Here is a 19,954-nt window from a genome sequence, read left to right as displayed (position 1 = left end):
GAGGTCAAAAACCTCCTCGATCAGTTTTTTGCCAGCAAAGACCAAAAATTTTATGAGCGTGGAATTATGCTACTACCAGAAAGATGGCAAAAGGTGTTGGACCAGAACGGTCAATATATAATTTAATAAAGCATTTGTTTATTATACGAAAACTGTCTTTCATTTCCACAAAAAAAAACGAAATGACTTTCCGAACAACCCTATATAAAGGTTTTTCAAGACTTTATCGGGATTCTGTTGCACTTACATTTATTTATGTTTGTATATTCGAATATTTCATAATTCGTATGGGAGGTAGCCCACATTATCGGATAGCTTGAAATTGAAACAGGTGATATTCAGGACAGAAATCGTTAATTAATGCTGTATAGGTATAGGGATACATCCCGGGGTTTGCTTGTAAATCATTAATATTATTTGAACATCAGACCATGCAGTCGAAATGGAACATGGAAGTTTAACGCCAGCAAATTGCTCAATTTACTGATCTACTGGACCATTCGCTGAAAATTAATATGTCCGAGGAAACCGAATGATATTGCCATTAGAAACATATCCGATACCGAACTATACAAACTTCGTTATTTATCTTCAAGTTATGACCAATAAACTGGAATCAAACAATGGTTTATTAACTCGTATTATCTCGAACTCGCAAACTCTTTCAAAATGTCTAACTATAATTGTTCAATATATATCACCCTAGAGATGTGATTTATTCGAATTATATATGTAAAACAACATGCGAAATATTCAGTTTTAAACACATTTATCTAATTAATTATTAATTTCAATCTGTATTTGGACAGTTTTTAAACAGATTTGTTACAGTAAAAGTTCCTTATTCGCGGATGCAATCGGTAAACAGAAAACATTATTAAGGGGATTGGCCGCAAATAGACAGCTCGTGCCTAATGTGAATTTTTCCGAAACCATGGGTTTCTATTCTAAACATTGTGATTAGTGTCCGACCGAAACTGGTTTTTACGACCGAAACCGAAACCGAATTTCGGCAATGGTGTCAGTTTCGGCCGAAACCGAAACCGAAACCGAAACTTCCTTATAAGGATCATGTTTTGAGAGAAAAATAAAGAAAACGTTATTGTAATCAGTCAGTTTTATTTTTTTATCTTTAAATCACATAGCTCTGCAGTCATTGACATTTTCACTTATTGATAATCAAATCAAAACCAACATAACAACCCCTCATTTAAGGAAATACTTTAATTGCGCCTTAAAAATACTTAAAGTAGGTGAAATGTTTGTTTGAGTAAGTGTAGTAGACTAGACTCATTTTTCTTTTGAAGATTATTCATGTTTTTTTTTATATAACATAGCTCTGCAGTCATTGACATTTTCACTTATTGATAATGAAATCAAAATCAACATAACAACCCCTCATTTAAGGTAATACTTTAATTGCGCCTTAAAAATACTTAAAATAGGTGAGATGTTTATTTGAGTAAGTATAGTAGACTAGACTCATTTTTCTTTTGAAGATTATTCATGTTTTTTTTTATATAATATTAAACATAAAATTACTTTTGTTATTGTTACCTAATATCACAATAGGTATAGGAACTTAATATTTAAGTAATAAACAAAACAAAATAAATCACTTTTATCTTAATTAAGAACAAATTAACTTCTTCTAAACTTAATTCGTCATGTTGAATGACACTAAACTTCAACAGAAACAAAAGGTAAACGACTAAATTATCAGATCATAATATTGTAAAAGGCGACGACTACTAATAATTTCAAGCAGGTACCTGTAATCGTTATTTCTTATTAGTATTCATAATTAAACAATCTTATGTTATGGCGAAATGTCTACTAATCTACTTCGCTTGGATGAAATTTAACGCGCCGAACATAACCGAGCAGAGCGCGAGAACTCCCGAACGCAGTTTCGGTTTCGGTCGTAGTTTCGGCAGGTTTGCCGCCGAAACCGAAACTCGTTCTTCTGCCGAAATTCGACCGAAACCGAACTTTCGGTCGGACACTAATTGTGATTAAACGCTGCGAGATAAATATTTGATTTTTTGTATGGTAATAGACAAAGATTTACACTAATTCACTAGTTAAACCGAAAATTAATATTGATTTTTATATGTAGACACACATCAAAAGTCCATAACGTTCCTGCTTTTGTTTTAGGTTCACCGTCAGACATTTCCACGACGATATCGTCATGTCCTGGCAATGGTATCCAACAGGGACAACCGATCGGTAACGGGGTGAACGCGGCGGCGGTGGGTGGTGGAGCTGCGGCAGCCGCAGCCGCAGCCGCTGCAGCTGCCGCAGCGAGCGGACGCAAGCGACCGCTGTTGGCTGCATCCGGACCACGGACGTCCATGACTCCCACCAAACGGACGGTCATGAGTCTTCTAGCACGAGCGCGTGCTGCTCAAGCAAAACAAATGCCCGCAGCTTTTCAAAGGGGTGCCGCAGAGTAAGTACAAAAATTATATGATTAAAATATAGCATAGATACTGGCATTTCTTCGGGTAGCTTTGAAAATCTCAAAAGTTCGTCGGTTTTGTCTGTAACAACACAGAATTATGTGCTTTGAGATTTAACACCAAAAATGAAAACACTTATACAATAGGATGCCTTAAAATAAACGAATATTTTATTTATTTTTAGCCTGACCCGAAAATATGTTAATTTAACATGTTTTAATATAACTCCCTAAAAGTCACTAACAAATTTTATGGTTAAAAATTGAATTTTTCTAATGCTTGTTGTTCTGTTTATTTGTGTGCAACATTTCATTTGATATTAAAATTTTGTTTACCTTCTTCAGAAATTATACCTGGCAAATGTTAATAATACTTCCAATTCATTATACATTTTTCCCAGCGTCAGTCATTCTCAACCAGGAATTCTACAATACGTCTTCATTTTAAGATCTTTCTCTCAATTTGCGAAACGTGTCTAGAAAATGTCTGTATTTAAATTTTTAAAGAACAACATCGTTCTTACATTTGTAAAAGACTAAATTTTTTATTTTCTTGGAAAAACATCATCTGTTTATTTTGCAAATTTAATTTTCTAATGGCAGGAGTACTCTCCTTACTCATTCCCATTCTCGTTCTCATAATGCCATCCATTCGAGATCTTTTAGAGATTTTTTCGGTAAACAACATTCACTTTTCATTCATATGCAAGTAATGTGATACAGTAGGATGAAAAACATATTGCATGACATAAACAAAGTAACTAAGGCGGTTGCTATACAGTTGCTATACAGTTACTATACAGTCTGATCAGTATTCCGAAAAATTTTAGGGAAAAGAATGTACATGAAAAAGAAGTAGAATGAGTTATCTCGCAACACTCAGTGATATACATTAACATGTTACAATACGTACAATTGACTTGTCTGCGTATCAGCTGTTACGAAGGTTACGAACAGGTATGTGTGTTTCGTCGAAAGCCTATATAAAGATAACGCTGTAACTGTTCTTAATCAGTGACAGCTCGTTAACTGGGGTACTTTTTATATATACTTTTTATATCCCCTACGTTGTGGTGCTATCACGAGGTGCACTTGCCAACGCCTCCAAATGTAACCCTTGAAATATTCTGGAATACTGATCACTTGAGGATGTGGGATGTTCCAGTTTTATGGAAGAGTAGCTCAGGATAGGAAAGAGTGGAGATGCGTGTCCAACCAGTTTTAGGACTGACGACCTTATGATGATGACTGATTAGACATAGTATATAAGAAATTCGAAACTCTCAATTCTAATATTTACGGGGACAAAGGGGATGAAGTGACCATATAGTGGTGCTTAGTACTGTAACATTAGTTTTTCTAATTAATTCTCCTGGGATCAGAATACCTCCTTATACTACGTGTCTCCCCTATTTTTAAGCATTGGAATTATATTGTGAGTACGTTTCAGTACTTCAAATAGCTTAAACTTACGTAGATAATTCTACAACAAGACACCTAGTTCTGGGGACGTCTTAACAAAGGTAATTACATTTTCTTTCTTTCATTTTGTTTAACTTGAACTCGGCGTTTTAAGCAGCGTCCTAATTTGAGAAACCAAAATCCGCCCTACCTCGCACAGAAAGTTTCTTTACATTAAGAGTTCCCTAAGCATTAGTTTGTCCTATACTTAAGAGTTTTCTGTCTTGGGTTACGCTTTTAAGGCAAAATTTAAGACGTAAAACAACAAGCTCGTCGAAAGATAATAAAAAGAAACGCTGGATTACTCAAGAATGTTTTACTTCTTATTGTTACCCATTTCTTTTTTCTTGTCATGACTTCGAAGAATGTAATGTAGTTGCGGGGCGAAGTGAGGGCTGCGGGCGGCACCTGTCCACTTTTATTTGTTAAGAGGGAATACTTAGAACACATTTTTTATACTTGTCAGGCTTTCAAGGGCGCTGTTTAATGGACAACAAATGTCATCGATTACCAAAATGTTACCGACATATCGGCAATCATATCATTGGCTTTTTCAGAAAATGCAAAACTAATGACCGAATCGCCAAGGAACTCAGTGAGTCGACGCAATTTAACAATTACCATTTAAACGTTTGTATATAAATTGCACACGTTGCACTTCTTAGCTAGTTTCAACGCTTATTCGGGTGTGCCCCTTCATGTTTACTAATATCCTATGTGTTGATTATGCAAAGTACACACTGGTGTTCTATTAAAGACTAAAGATACAGTACATTCTTAAAGGTGTATGTTTGGAGTGCAGCGCTGTACGGGTGCGAAACATGGACGGTGATCGCTGCGGAAAAAAGTTTAGAAGTGTTCGAAATGTGGTGTTACAGACGAATGATGAGAATAGCGTGGATAGAGAAAGTTAGAAACGAAGTGATATTAGAAAGAACAGAAGAACAGAGGACTCTGTGGAAGTCAATAACAAATAGGAAAGATAGGTTGGTAGGACATCTTCTCATGTATAAAGGTCTAGTCAGAGACATATTAAAGGCATATACATAATATATTCTATTTTTAGATAAATGCGAAGATTAGCTTAGTATAGGAAAGAGTAGAGGTGCGTGTCTAACCACTCTTAGGACTGACAACCTTACGCTGATGAATATAAAACAAAAATTAATACTTCAGTGACTGGTTATACGAGACCTTAAAGGACTATGTAAAGTGTGTATTTGTCTTATTATACTGTAAACGTTTAAATTCGATAAAATAGGTACCATATGAAGTGGTCACATCTAAAAGCTTACTTCATTCCATACAGTTCGTAGATTATTTATTATTTTACTCACTCAGTAATAGACTGTTCTTTTTTATTGCAAAGGGCGATCTTAGAATTAGTCCAACTTTATTTGTCGATTAATCAAATCCTAGTAAGTAGGTATATAAGTAAATTGCTAACTCATGACTTAATGTTCGTTAGTAATATAGTTTGTTTTTGTATTGTAAAAGACTAGTCACGAATAATTAAAAGTTTACACCGTTCTTTTAACCTCCTTGTAATTTTATTAGTCAAAAAGAGTATTTAAAATTCAAAAAAACCTAACGTTGAATAACATACATACATATGTTCCATTATCATGTTTTCAATATTGAGTAATGGAAAAGTTTATTATACATATTTCTCGGAAAATAACGTGATTGAAACTCTAAGAGTTTTGATTTGCAAACAAGGTTAAAAAGCGGATCGTCTTATTGAAAATTCAATTTTGTAATGGCACCATTCAATTCCAACTTCCCACACCGATCGGACCAAACCTAAACTTTGAAACAACTTCAAATACCCAAGATATACTCTTTTAAGTCTTTTATTTTAAACATTATGTGGATACGTATTTTGCCGTATCAGATAACAAAAACAAAATCCATCCTAAAAGTTACCACCCAATCTATCAATTTCTATTCCTTCTCCTTTTCGAGATTCTATTATAAAAATTAAGGCCAAGTTAAGTACAGTAAACAACACAAACTTTTCGCTTTAGTTAAAAAGCATCTTCAGAACAGATTGCAAAATTATTAACTTATCCTAAAGAAGAATTATATCAAAGGCGAAGTATCGGTGCTATCGTCTAAATAAAAACGGTTAGGGTTCCGAACCCTAAAAATAATATAATGTACCCATGTACTTCGTATAAATCTGTGCGTATAAAAACCTTTTTTTTTGTCATTTGGTTTTTTTGACGTGACAACGTCTTATAATTCGATGGAGCCCGGCTGCACGCACGAAAAAACATGACTCATGCGGCGTTACCTCACTCTGAGGCGTTCCATTTAAGGCTTGAAGTGCAAGCGAGAGCGCGGAACGAGCGACAAAGAGGCACAATCGGCCTCCGCGTTCGGCAGCGTTCAACATCTGTCTCTCTCTCTCCTACTTGAGTACAAAATATCTATCAAACAAATAAAATTAAATTAAAATTTTCTTTTGAAGAATGAAACCATTCCATCAGTATTTTCTTATGACGTTGTCACGTTCAACTATCGTCAGTAAACCGACTTTACAGACAACCGATTTTTTTTTTTAATTCTTATTCTTTTATATGAATAATTTTATAGACGACGACGTATTAGTGAAGGCGTGATGTAGAAAATTTGCCATTAATTCTGAGATTCTAATGATATTTGACAGGGTCCCTTTCAATTAAGAATATCGACTTCTCAAATTGAACCCACGACTCAGCTATCTACATAATCGGCACGTATCTACAGCTAACAGATAATGTTCTTGACCAAAAACGATCAGTTGAAGCTGACAGACGTGGACGGCGGTTTTAAAGCCGTTAGTTCTCATTAGCACGCTCAACGTAGACAGTTCGTATAAATCACCATTTATTTCCCGTTTCACTAACTTTTTCGAACTCAGTAAAGAGTCAGATAGAAGAATAAATACAAGATGTTCATGTATTTTCTATTGCGATGTTTCGTGACCTTGATTTGTCAACCAGTAGGCCGATGTTTAATAATATGACCGAATGTTTTCACGATTAGCATATGTTGGCAAGCCAAGGCAACGAAACGTCGCAAAAGAAAAATACGACAGCATTTGTAGGTACTTATTTTTCTGCCTGTTTCTTAACTGATCAGATGAGTTTTAGCAAACTGCTGTCATTATGCAGTTAGTCTTTTGTTTGTTTCTTCTGCAATGAAATAAAAAAAAAACAATAGAAAACTTTTGCGTAAGCGCCTGGAAGTCTTATTAACTCATAATTTTCCGGAACTTGGGATATAATTGTGCCGGAAAACAACCCAGATCGGAAGTACTACGTAACTTTGTATACGTACAGGTACATACTTAAAAGAAGAAGTAGCAAAACCCTGTCCCTATCTCCCCTTCTCATCTCGTAGGCAGATGTGCAGGTGATCCAACTTTACAATCTCATTCCGTTCGAGAGGGTATACCTATATGTAACAACAATGAACTGTTGTCGAGTTTTAAACGTATTTCCCTTGACTTGTAGGGAAGCAAAACTGAAGATATCGCACCGATGTCGACGTGTGTCGCGAAACACGTACCGCGCTTTCTACGACAAAAGTGCGCCATAAAAACCTGATAAAGTTTTATTGCCGGTTTAAATTANTAATTTTCCGGAACTTGGGATATAATTGTGCCGGAAAACAACCCAGATCGGAAGTACTACGTAACTTTGTATACGTACAGGTACATACTTAAAAGAAGAAGTAGCAAAACCCTGTCCCTATCTCCCCTTCTCATCTCGTAGGCAGATGTGCAGGTGATGCAACTTTACAATCTCATTCCGTTCGAGAGCGTATACCTATATGTAACAACAATGAACTGTTGTCGAGTTTTAAACGTATTTCCCTTGACTTGTAGGGAAGCAAAACTGAAGATATCGCGCCGATGTCGACGTGTGTCGCGAAACACGTACCGCGCTTTCTACGACAAAAGTGCGCCATAAAAACCTGATAAAGTTTTATTGCCGGTTTAAATTAGATTGCACGTTTTGGACCAATCTTAACGAATGGGTCCCGCCGTAGGTACGTATTCACTCCTTTATTCGTCCATCAACGACTAGGTATTACACCAAGGTATATCGAATCGAAATGGTAATTCTGGTTTAGAATAAATTTACCGAACAATAGTAAACGAAAAGCTAAATTAATCACACTGAGATTACCAATCAGATGATTTCTTATCACAACAAAATTAGTGATGAGCAAAACCAGGACTAAGACTGTCTTTACACTAGCAAGATTAAAACCAAGAACGAACGAACTAAACCAAAACTAACAATAATACCCAGAAATGTGATTTATTTGAAATACAGTGTAAACTCTATATAACGACACTTTAGGGACTGAACATCTTTCGGCGTTATAAAGAGTGGTCGTTAAATGGAGAGAAATAAAAGATATTATTTTACTATTCAATAATAATATGTATTTACCAATATAGTACACACTTTGCACACGAACATTATTATTCATACATTGCGTATAGCCTGTTATCTTCGTCTGATGTTTTTTGCTACTCCAATATTTTAATTGTATTTTGTTACGTNTCAAGATAAAAAATAGTCAATTAACTTATCCTACAAAAAAAAAATTAAATTAAAGGATATTAGGTTATGCGTAACCGAGGCTGTTCCAATAAACTGGAACTGCAAAAGCACGTCGCCCCGCAAAATTATCGATAGAACAAATGCCAATTCCATTTTAGAACGGTTCGAATTTCTATCGTGACCGACCTTACCGATAAGGTTAGTACTTTCGTGATGGTTCAAGTAGTAGAAATGTTTACATAATACCTACACACTACGACGACAATTTCTGAAACCATAATTTCTGATAAAAGCAAGCCCTTTTCAAAAAGCAGTAAACGAAGTAGGTCATTACTTTCCATCCCTCAACGTCATGAGACTCCCTTGAATTGTTTATAATTAAATCCTTTGTTAACTCCAATACAAAGGAAAAGAATGGGGTCGTCTCAATTAGATAAATTTTAAAAGTTTTCTTAAACGTTTAAACAAATTATTAATTATTTATCAATGCGTAATAGAACATACAAAGTAAGATTGTTAATACTACTACGATTCAAAGTGATTACGCTTAATTTTTGGCGAAAATAAATTCACTTTTCATAATCGCATAATGGACTGTGAAGGCCACGTTGCACGGTGCGTGGAGCATGGATCAGCACCCCACGCGCACGCCGCCGTCGCGAAATAAAATCAAAGGAAGCACTAGAACGCGCCTGTTCGTTTCAATCCGCGTCAGACCCGTTAAGGCCACGTTATACGGCGCGTGGAGCGAGGATTGGCATTCCACGCGCTTGTCGCCACCGTAAAATGAAGCCAAGAAACCGTTAGAATGCGCCTGTTCGCTTTAGACCGCGTCGAACCGAAGAAGGTCATGCTACACGGTGCGTGTAGCATGGATCGGCATTCAGCTCGCGCACCGCCCCCGTAAAAGATGTCAAACAAAACGCTAAAACTCGCCTATGCTTTTCAATCCGCGCCAAACCCGTTAAGGCGCGTGGAGCGTGAATCGGCATTCCACGCGCACACCGCGACTGTGAAAAGAAGCCAAAAAACCACTAGGACGTTCCTGTCCGCTCCAAGTTGCGTCGAACCTGATAAGGTCATGTTATAAGACGCGTGAAGCATGGATCAGTATTCCACGCGCTCACCGCCCCAATAAAAAGCTCTCAAAGAATGTGTTTCAACGCGTCTGTTCGCTCAAGGCCGCGCTGAACTCGTTACACGGAGCGTAGATTGGTAATCCACGCGCCGTGTAACCTGGGACTTTAATAAAACGCGTGGTCGAAATTCGACCAATTTACTTTCACATCAAATAATTAATATCTAGCACATTCCACGCTTATTCGAATTATAATTAACAGCACCTACTGATACATCAAAACAACCACAGACATACAATTGTTACAATCTGAATAATTCGCACGTATTCGATTGTGTTCCGATCGAAAGTAATTACTCGTGCGATATTCTTGTGTTGCGTTGCCGGTATATGTAAAATGCCGTATTCCCGTTGTATCCCAGGATATTCCGGGAAATTGTAGAAACGAACTGAAGGCGCACGCAGTTCGTTTCTAATGGTTGCAGCCACGTTTGCTAAGTGGGTAAGGGATATTCAAAGCGAAAATTATTCTCCATCGAAGTTTAGTACAATTAGTCAGTTTACATTTTACCAAAAAAATGTACAATAAATTGTTTAAAACCTGCCGAAAGTTTAAAAATTCCTACGTTAGAACGTGATGTACCAATCAACTCCGCAACTACCTTCCCTGTTTATTTAAGATCGTCACGAAAATCTTCACAAATTAGAAAATTAAAATTAAAATAAAGGCAATTACATATTGTCTTAAACAAAACTATTTTTATTAATTTTAAAGCATTTCTTGTTGTTTCCAAGTAGTAACTACTTAAAGCAGACCTAAAATTAATAGAAGTTAGTTATATATAGTTTAACTATATTCTGTAATGATAAAAATTCTTATTTCTTTGAGACAGTTTCTGAATCAACGAAAAGGTAATATAATAATTTATAATGATGAATTGATTATTGAAAGTAATTTTCCCTTATTGAAAGTTTAAGCCAAGGAAAATTGGTTTACCTACAAGACGTTATATTAGGAATAGTTTTGCATGTGTATGTTATATATAACAAATGGCGAAATTCAGGATTTTTGTCTCAATTAAAAAGCTTTCATTTCTAACATAATATGTTTTACAATGATTTATTGTAGAAAATGGATATTTGCCTGTCGATCATAAATGTACTGTTCATCGATTATTTACAAACATAAAATAGCCTGACCCTCTTCTTAAACATTACTATCTGAGAATGGTTCAATTGACGACTAGCATACTCCTTTAACTAACGCCCTTCAGAGGTTTTATAAGTATTAAAACTATTTCGTTAATATGCCCTCGAAACATATATAGGTACATATAGTTTTGGTACTAATGAGTATTCATTTCCAGGTTACTTTTCCAATCTAATTAAAATCAGGAAAAGTCTTAATAACATATTGACACTAATAACACTGTATAACAATTTGTTATTAATTAAATATCTTTGTTCCAGATCAGCATCTTTGGTACCATTACTTCGAGAAGATTTAGTAGGGAGCGCTATCAATTTTAACTTAATATAAATGTAAGTATTCGCAATAAGTAAGCAAAGATTTATTTATAAAAGAAAATATTATTTATTAAACTTATAACGCTCCTACTGTACCAGAATAATGTTTGACGATATAGTGCAAAAACGAATTAAATTTTGTTACTTACTATATCGTAGAATTGTGTGTCAAAGCACATTCTGTAATTTCGAAAAGCAATTTATTATATATTTCTAAATTCGCCATTAATAAAAACCCAACCATTAAAAAAAAATACTTGCTACACCAAAGCACAGTAATTAATTGATTTCGTTTGATCGAAATATACTGTGAAACAAACCTATAAAATTCTAAACGTAAAACTAAACCTCAATTTATAATACATTTTTGAAAGCATATTAGTAGATACTTCAGATAGTTTGTAATATATATATGTATAACCCATTTACCCTAAAAAAAACCTTTTCTGTGTCTAGTCAAGTCTGTCAAATCTTTGTCATCGCAGCAAGGATAAATCCAATTTCATAATCATCAGTAGACTTTAAAATGCTACATGTTTAAATTAAATAAATAAATAATGATGCTAGGCTAACCACGACACAAAAATTATATTATTTTTTTTAATATATGATTGAATCACGACTTACCTACTGCTTCCTTTTGTTCATGTATTTTGTTGAATTTCCTGAAACCAAATTTTACTAGTTACTAAAACAGAATATTTTATTATTGTATTATTGTTGTTGTAAGTAGGTACTAAAATTGGAGCAAGAAAAGAAATGCATAAGTACTGTACTGTAAAATAAACATCAATTAATTGTTTCATTTGTTTTGGACAAATGAATTGCTACATCGATTACCAATAAATAAAATTATGTAAATTAATTATACTATTAATCACAATTTGTAGCTTGTACGATAAAGGGCTCTTTCACCAAATTAAAATAAAATCTCATCAAAAATTATTGAGAAGTTATTTTCTACATAGGTAAATGTTGCAAGAAAGTGGTTATAATAATAATAAGGAATGTTTACGAAAACAGAATAAATTTAATGTTAAATTTTATATACCTAAGTAATTTTTATCCTAATATTGTACCTACCCATTTATGATAAGGGTAGCGTTATTTGTTTACGAATTATTCAAAATTCAATTGTTAAATGTTGCAATAAGGAGAAAGTCAAACACATCTTTGTCAAAAAATAATATTGTTTATAGACAACAATTTCGTATTACGTAGTATTATAAGGTAAAACAAAATTAAAATGTATTACTTATACGGTCAAGGAGACTGTAACAGTCAAGTTTAATTTATTCAGATATTTATTGGTTAATTTAAATAAATGTATAAAAAATATTGTTATGTTTAATGTGGTGATAAGGCTGTAACTAATTTTTGTGTGCAAGGACCAAATTTTTTCGCGCAATCTAGGCATTTCTAAAAAGCACACTAGACTAAGTTGAATATAAGGATATAATTGATGTCGCAGTTAAAAAGAATTCAACAACGAAGATAGAGTTTAAAAATGACATTAATGTGACTAGGGTGAAAGTTGCGCCGCGATTTTTTTTAAAGACTTTTTTATTAAGGTGTGATAGATTAAAAATATACCGAATATAAAATTTCCCCAGTTGTATCTTTTAACGTTAATAAATTATTAATCGTCCGAGAATTTTGACAAAAAACAGGATTAATTAAAAAAAGATGTCTTTTAATTATCTACGTATCCCCTCCCTAATACTTTCTAATCGAAGCACAACGCTTTTTCGATTTAATTACACAATTAAAGGCAACTAACTGAACTAACTCTAACCTAACTGTCAGAGGGTAGTTGGAAATTATTAAGATTATAACCTTTTTTCTCTATTTATAGATTGAATCGAAAAAAAAAGTGGTCCAAGTAAATAGTATTAGGAATGCATAGTTTAATGATAAATTTGTTTTATACTATAAACGCTTAAACAATTAATAACTTACTAGGGATAAAATATAATGCTGGGGTAATTTTATATTCCGAAAGGTACTTGAAGGGTAGGTAATCCACCCTATTACACGTTAATTGAAATGTCAATTTGAAAAAGAATTATATACAGTACCTTCACCTTAGTATTAATGTTTTACTGTTCGACAGTATTTAATGCCAAAATAAATTTAATACATCGTAGTAATAGAGAAAATATCCCTTTTATCATACATATTTATTAGTGTCAATAACATTGTTTACACTGCAAAATGACTACCTATTGGAATACTCACATGTGCTTTTCATCGAACTTTTATTACTTTAATACCAAATTCATTCCATGCTTCAAAAAAGTATTATTCGAAAATGAAAAATTGTACAAACATTTCACCAAAAACACAAAAATCAGAAAATTCTCAATTCCATTGTACAGAGTTCGTTTACCCAAACCTCGTTCATGTATGTCCAAATGTTTCCTCAAATTCAAATTATTGTAAAAAAATTCTTTTTAGGGGAAGAACCTAAACCGCGCAGTTGCTAGGCTCCAGCAGTATTAAAAACTATAAAAGAGGGTTAACTCAATAGGTTTCCCATGGAAAACTACCAATAGGCTTAGCAAACGAACAAACTAACCCCATGTAGCAGGGATATTCTAGTTTTTCAACCGTTTTTCCCTATTGTCCAAGCTCAGGATTAAAATGTACACGAAAATTGGTCATATTTGACGGGGGCAATATAACTCCACTATAGGGGTGAGTTTGACTTTATAGGAGTTGGTTTGTTTGTCCAATCCAAAGATTCGTTTGTCCAACTGCAGGCTTCTGTTTCTTCCCCTAAAAAACTTCTTTTGCGACATTTTGAATTTGAAGGGTGGACAAAGGAATATTTGTCANGGATATTTTCGTTTTTCAATTGTTTTTTCCTATTGTCCAACCTCAGGAACGTAGCTGTACGGAATTAAAATGTAAACGAAAATTGGTTATATTTGACGGTAGAGGGGGTATAAGACTCCATTGTAAGGGGTGAATTCGTTTGTCCAACCCAAAAATTCGTTTGTCCAACTGCAGGCTTCTGGTTTTTCCTCTAAAAACTTCATTTGCGATATTTTCAATTTGAAGTTGTAATGTACTGACCTTGATCAAACGAACTGGGCAATTAAATTGAGAATTTTCGGATGTTTGTAGTTTTGGTGAAAAACACCTTCAATTGTTCTTATTCGCAATACTTTCTTTGATCAATAAGCATATAAACTTTTTCCTGGATAAACGTGGACTAGTGAATGACAAACCAACCTAGTAAATTATTTTCGAACTTAACGTTTTGGGGGGTGCCAACTTCACCAATTCAAAACTCGTTTCTCGCGAATAGTTCCTGTTTGTCGAGCCCCTAATAAAGATCAAATTTACAATTTACTTTTATATACATATTGCCATAACGAAAGATACTAATAAATACTCAAATCGTTCTTCAATCATCTTCAATTCTTTTCCTTTTCATTAGCCATTCCGAACGCGTAAAAAGATACATTGTAATTCTGCGTCAGTCCTATTCTGACACGTACCGGAAACGACCTATATTCCGAATTTGTGAAATCCGAACTCCCCAAAAGTTCCTTCGTCAGCATGAATGAAATGCAACGAATTCCTTTTTAATCAGCACTGTAGGCGGCAACAGCCTTCATACCATAATAAAAGATTCACAAGATTATCTTTGAAACGTCTCCCTTGCCTACCTCTTCATTCCGTCAAACATTATTCATTCAACAAAGCCAGTTCGTTAATGCACCAACACTAAAACTTTCTTACGTCTACTCTAGACGATTAGTTTTAAAGAGAAGAATCTTTTTAAAAGTTAAAACTTAAATAAATCGAACGTCTGTTTAAGATTCTTTAATCAATAAATCAGATGAAATAACTTTTATCCACGGCTTCGCTGGCGTTGATGTCCTAAATACGTGTCGAGGATCATCAACGACCACAAAACATTTTTCTATCCCTTGGAAACAGTATTTTTTATATTAAAGGGACTCTATATCCTTTTCTGTACTTCTGACAATGTGTATACAAAACTTCATGACGATCGGTTAAGCGGTTACGGCGTGAAAACGTAATAACCAAACAAACTCACATTCGCATTTATCTGTGACATTAGTTAGGATAGAGTACGATCACTCGTATCTTCAATATTTAATATTCGTTTGATTCATTCTTCAAATGCTTATAAAAACAGTAATGCACGAGCCACTGACATCTTTAATTAATCGTACTTAAGTTTGCATCAAGTCATTCAAATGGGAATTGCAAAAATATTTCCAAAGTTGCCAAAATTGCTACCGAGTGTTCAAAAAGTACCTACAAGGAATCAAGATAAAAAAAGTAACTTTTTCAAAATTAATTCGACTATTTTGTTTTGTCTTTTATTGTTCCCATAATTATTCAAGAAGAAATTAATTATTAACTAAGACAGTAAACAATGATAAATGAGAGAAAATCCTAATTTTACATAAAATCTGTTCACTAAAAACACTTGTTTCTCCTACGCTTAATGCAGGCATTATCTACATTACGAGTCTTTTTTTAGTTTACTTATTACCTAAAAAGTCTTGATAATATCTTACATTATGGTGGCTAAAACCCTGACATTGATAACGACTTCCAAATCCAGTTTCTCATAAAAGGAAACAAAAACTATTTCTGTTGTATGAGATGATGTGCACATGTGAGTTTTATTATTTTACAAAGACAGCAAGGTGATATAAATATTTTAGTTTAATTTTAGTTTATAACTGAAATAAATATTTAAAATATTAGGAAACTGCAACAAAATTGGGAAAATTATATTTTCCAAAACATTGTCTATGGATAGAAGTATAATATTTATAAATACTAAAAGAAAAAGAACTTAAAGATTATAGACATACGGCGAAACGTAAATTTTGGCTGCAGATAACAAATATCATGAAACAGAAGAATTCTTTATAACATCAGTGGAGGCAATTGAATTCCTAAAGGATGAAGACGTGAATTGAAACGAAAGGGTGAGGAAGGCAATCAAGAGTATTTCTGATTGTCAAAAAACAATTACTTGCCTGTAAATGATCTCAAAGGTCAGAAAGTCAAGGTTAAGTATGGTTACATTCAAGTTTGTCAATTAATTTCTTCTTCGAAAACATACAACTTTTATCTGAAGCTTTAAAAAATAACCAATCAAAAATACTTCATGTTTTATTGTAATTATTTGTTTCAACACATGTATCCGCCGACAGAAATTTAGTTACTAGCGAACTACTTAGAAATAAAACCTTCTTCCTATTATCCAAGTATGGTACCTTAAAATTTGCCCATATAATGGGCGACTTTGAAAAGCAATGTCCAGACCTTATCGTTATATTGCTCTATACAAAATGATTATAAAATCTGTAGTAAACTCAGATAGTAAGCTAGTAAAAGTTATATTTTACAAGCAATTTATGCTACCCGTAACTAAAAGCCGTTAAAAATAATTTACAACAGTTTAAAACAACGGTTATGTCGCAACTGACCATGTGGAACAATAATAATCTGGTCCCTTTATATAGTATATAGTATCAATGAAACTTACTAAAAGGTACTAAATTTATTTATATTACCTCTTCGTAGTGGTTACTGAAAAGCATTTCTAAAATTTATGTACCCATTTCACATTAATTTCTCTTAAAGCCTTTCATTTTAATTGTTCACATAAGTCGGAAATGAGATGTAATAGAATTGGAAATTTTATTGACCTTCTTACCGAAGTTTTACTGAAAGTAGATAAGCACCTTTGAGAGTATTTTCCTAATACTGATTTTTACCACTTTTATAAACCCATATTATTCAACGTTTTGTTCTTAATTAAAAACCTCGTCAGGACCAAATTATAAAATCGTATTTCTCTCTAAAAATTGTCAACCATTTTTCTGCATCCACCATCGACGTTTCGCCAGCCATATATTTAATAAATTAGCTATTAAAAATAAACATTAGATTAATATTTTCTTTTACCAAATCATTTATCTAAACATTATCCTTAATTGTCCTAACATGAGCACCAAAGGACGATGATGTGTAGTTTCAGATATTTGTTCAAGTATAAATAAAAAATGAGCACTACATACTGATGGAACTAAATACAGAGAATTAGCAAACTATTTGGGACATTTGGACGAGTCAAGTAATGTAATGATGTGAATTGGCTGCCATTTTGTTAGAAATGAAATACAATTGGCTCTGTTTTCACGAAAACTTTATTTGTATTGATATCGGTCAATGACCAACTTGTCGCTAAATACCTGGCTCCAATTAGGTGATTGCCTGTTCAATGTTGGCTTTCAAGGTTTGTGGTTTGATGTGGTAAGCGCTAGATTTAAAAAAGTCCCGAAGGAATTATGAAATCTAGCGCCACCAGATCTAGCAATCTGACCGGTCAGTTTAAATCATCAAGACGGCAGATTACAGTCCCGAAATTTCGCTATTTGAAAATCTATACATGTAAACGATTGCTTCATCCTGCTGGAAGGCTCCAGGGTTTTAGCTAGGGTTGCCACCCGTACTTTATTTAAGGCCTTAAGTAAACATCGTAATTTTGCAAGGGATTATTCGAAATTCAGAGTATTTTTACATCAATAATATTGCACAGAAAAATGACAAGCCATATTTACGAAACAACCTGATTTCCCAAATCTGTTCAAAGTAGTGTCACTTTTGCTGTCCGTTCCGCCCAGAAAGAGTATTCTCTGTCATGAATGCAATGTGGCGGGACGACAGGAATAAAGCTTCATTAAAGCTTATTAAAAATGAATTTTTAGTTTACTTAAATCTTTGTTTGCCATGTTTAGAGGCTATTAATGTATTTAAGAGCAACAGCAATTTGTTACTGGCTGCTAGGTGTAACAAAAAATATGTTTTTAAAAACAAAAAATAAAATACTTTATTTTTATGCTGAGTACTTTATTTTTAACCTTTTAATCGAGAAATACTTTATCTAAAGCCTGAAAAGGTGGCAACCCTAGTTTTAGCAAGCATCATTTCGGGATAGTGCGATCTGCCGTTCTGACGATTTGACCGGTGTCCAGATCATCAGATAATCGATAAGATGAATTATTTATCAAAAAATAGCCCCCTAATCAATCAAATATTTTTTAATGCATATCTACATTTCAGATTTTGGAAATACTTTTTGTATCATTTGCTAAAATCAAAATCACACCTACACAGAGCGTACAATTAAAAACATATTTAATCGTATTTTTTTTTTAAAAACCCCTTTTATATATTTTTGTAGATAATAATAATAAAATCTCTAGAAAAATCTGGCTCTTACCAAAGGCCAAAAATGCTATTAACCTCGTCCAAATGTTTTTGTTATTTTCTGTATAAATTCGTTACAGTTTTGGTGTTAGTCTAATGTTAGACATATCGTAGTTAAATTTTAAAGCTTTATATACCTGTTATACATAATATACATTTAAATATAAGAAGCGTACATTCTCCTAAAAATCTCTACTGAATTATTTTGCTAGATGCGTATACTTGTAAACATTTTTCAAAATACTGTAACAGTGTATCACCTTTCGAAACTAAATGTAATTAAATTGGTAGATAATACTTATAAAAAATGTGAGCAATAGGTAGCTAGAGGAAAATACCGAGCTGGAGAACAACAAAATAGTTTATCACGTAAGAACATTTTAAAATTATTATCATAAAATACAAAATCTTTGAAATAAATGCGTGGTGTACTTAATTATTACGATACGACTTGGTATTTTCTTGTACTTACGGAGTTGCCTATTGGTTCTCGGTAAAGATACTTATAATAATGATACCTATTAATATTGAGATGATTGATTGAAAGATGAGGTCTAACACTGTTTTATCACACTTACCAATATTGTATCCATACTTGGTGTTTAAATGTTACATTTTAAAATAATGTCCTTGTGCTAAATCATAATTATAATAAACTGCAGCATTTACAACTGTTTCTTATTTCAAAAACACATCAAAAAACCCAATAAATAATCAGGAAAAAAGTTTTGTGTAATTACTTTTAATTAAACATTAAGGAAGCGATAACCTTTGCAATACCGTCAATGTACATACAAGGTCTGAACAAAAAGTATCGCGAATTTTGTTTTTTCAAAAATCATTTATTTATTCATATCTATTTTGTTCCTTTAAAAGTAATTCCGTACAGACGACATACACTTGTGCCAACGTTTTTTTCCAATTCTTGAAGCACTTCAAAAAATCATTTCTTGTGAGCTTGTTCAGCTCCTTCTTCAATGCTGTCTTTATCTCCTCAATCATAGCGTAGCGTCGTCCTTTCATCTCTTTAGTTTTGGGAACAAGAAAAAGTCTCAGGGGGCCAGATCTGAGGAATACGGTGGCTGCGGCATTATTAGTGTGTTGTTTTTGGCCAAAAATTCGCCACAAGCAACGATATGTGAGCAGGGGCGTTATCATGGTGCAAAAGCCAATTTTTGTTCTTCCAGAAAATCCGGGCGTTTCTGGCATAACTTGCAGGTAATATTCCTTATTGACTGTTCTACCCTGTGGCAAGAACTCATAATGCACCACGCCCCTGCAATCGAAGAAAACTGTAAGCGAAACCTTCACATTCGACCTAACTTGGCGCGCTTTTTTCGGTCTTGGTTCGTGTGGCAGCTTCCATTGGGATGATTGAGCTTTGGTTTCCACGTCATAACCATAAACCCATGGTTCGTTACCAATTATGACCCTCTGGAGCAAATTTGGGTCGTCGCGGACAGAGTCGAACAGATCTTTAGCAATGTTAATGCGATGCTGTTTGAGGTTGAAATTGAGCAATTTTGACACCAATGCCGCGACCCGTCTCATGCCCAAATCATTGGTAAAAATCAAATGGCAGGAGCCAAT

The 19,954-nt window shown here is 33.8% G+C and overlaps 1 protein-coding gene and 1 long non-coding RNA gene across 3 annotated transcripts in view; one reads left to right on the top strand and one right to left on the bottom strand.

Annotated features, from left to right (window-relative positions):
* LOC108738768 (KH domain-containing, RNA-binding, signal transduction-associated protein 2-like) overlaps positions 1-11,703 on the top strand; it is a 140,566-nt gene extending 128,863 nt beyond the window's left edge. The window contains exons 6-8 of the mRNA XM_025979153.1: positions 2,161-2,455; positions 11,036-11,107; positions 11,549-11,703. Of these exons, the coding sequence (XP_025834938.1) occupies positions 2,161-2,455; positions 11,036-11,105 (365 nt within the window). The 3' untranslated portion in view covers positions 11,106-11,107; positions 11,549-11,703. The remainder of the gene's footprint in view (positions 1-2,160; positions 2,456-11,035; positions 11,108-11,548) is intronic.
* Positions 1-19,954, bottom strand: part of LOC108738769 — a 104,607-nt gene that overhangs the window by 34,095 nt on the left and 50,558 nt on the right. For both annotated transcript variants that reach the window (XR_003232055.1, XR_003232054.1), the window contains exon 3: positions 11,720-11,757. This is a non-coding gene — a long non-coding RNA (uncharacterized LOC108738769). The remainder of the gene's footprint in view (positions 1-11,719; positions 11,758-19,954) is intronic.

This window comes from Agrilus planipennis, unplaced genomic scaffold, assembly GCF_000699045.2.
Source record: "Agrilus planipennis isolate EAB-ADULT unplaced genomic scaffold, Apla_2.0 scaffold221, whole genome shotgun sequence".
NCBI classification, from domain to species: Eukaryota; Metazoa; Arthropoda; class Insecta; order Coleoptera; family Buprestidae; genus Agrilus; species Agrilus planipennis.
The sequence above is the reverse complement of the archived record's forward strand: the minus strand, read 5'-3'. Positions and strand labels throughout refer to the sequence as shown.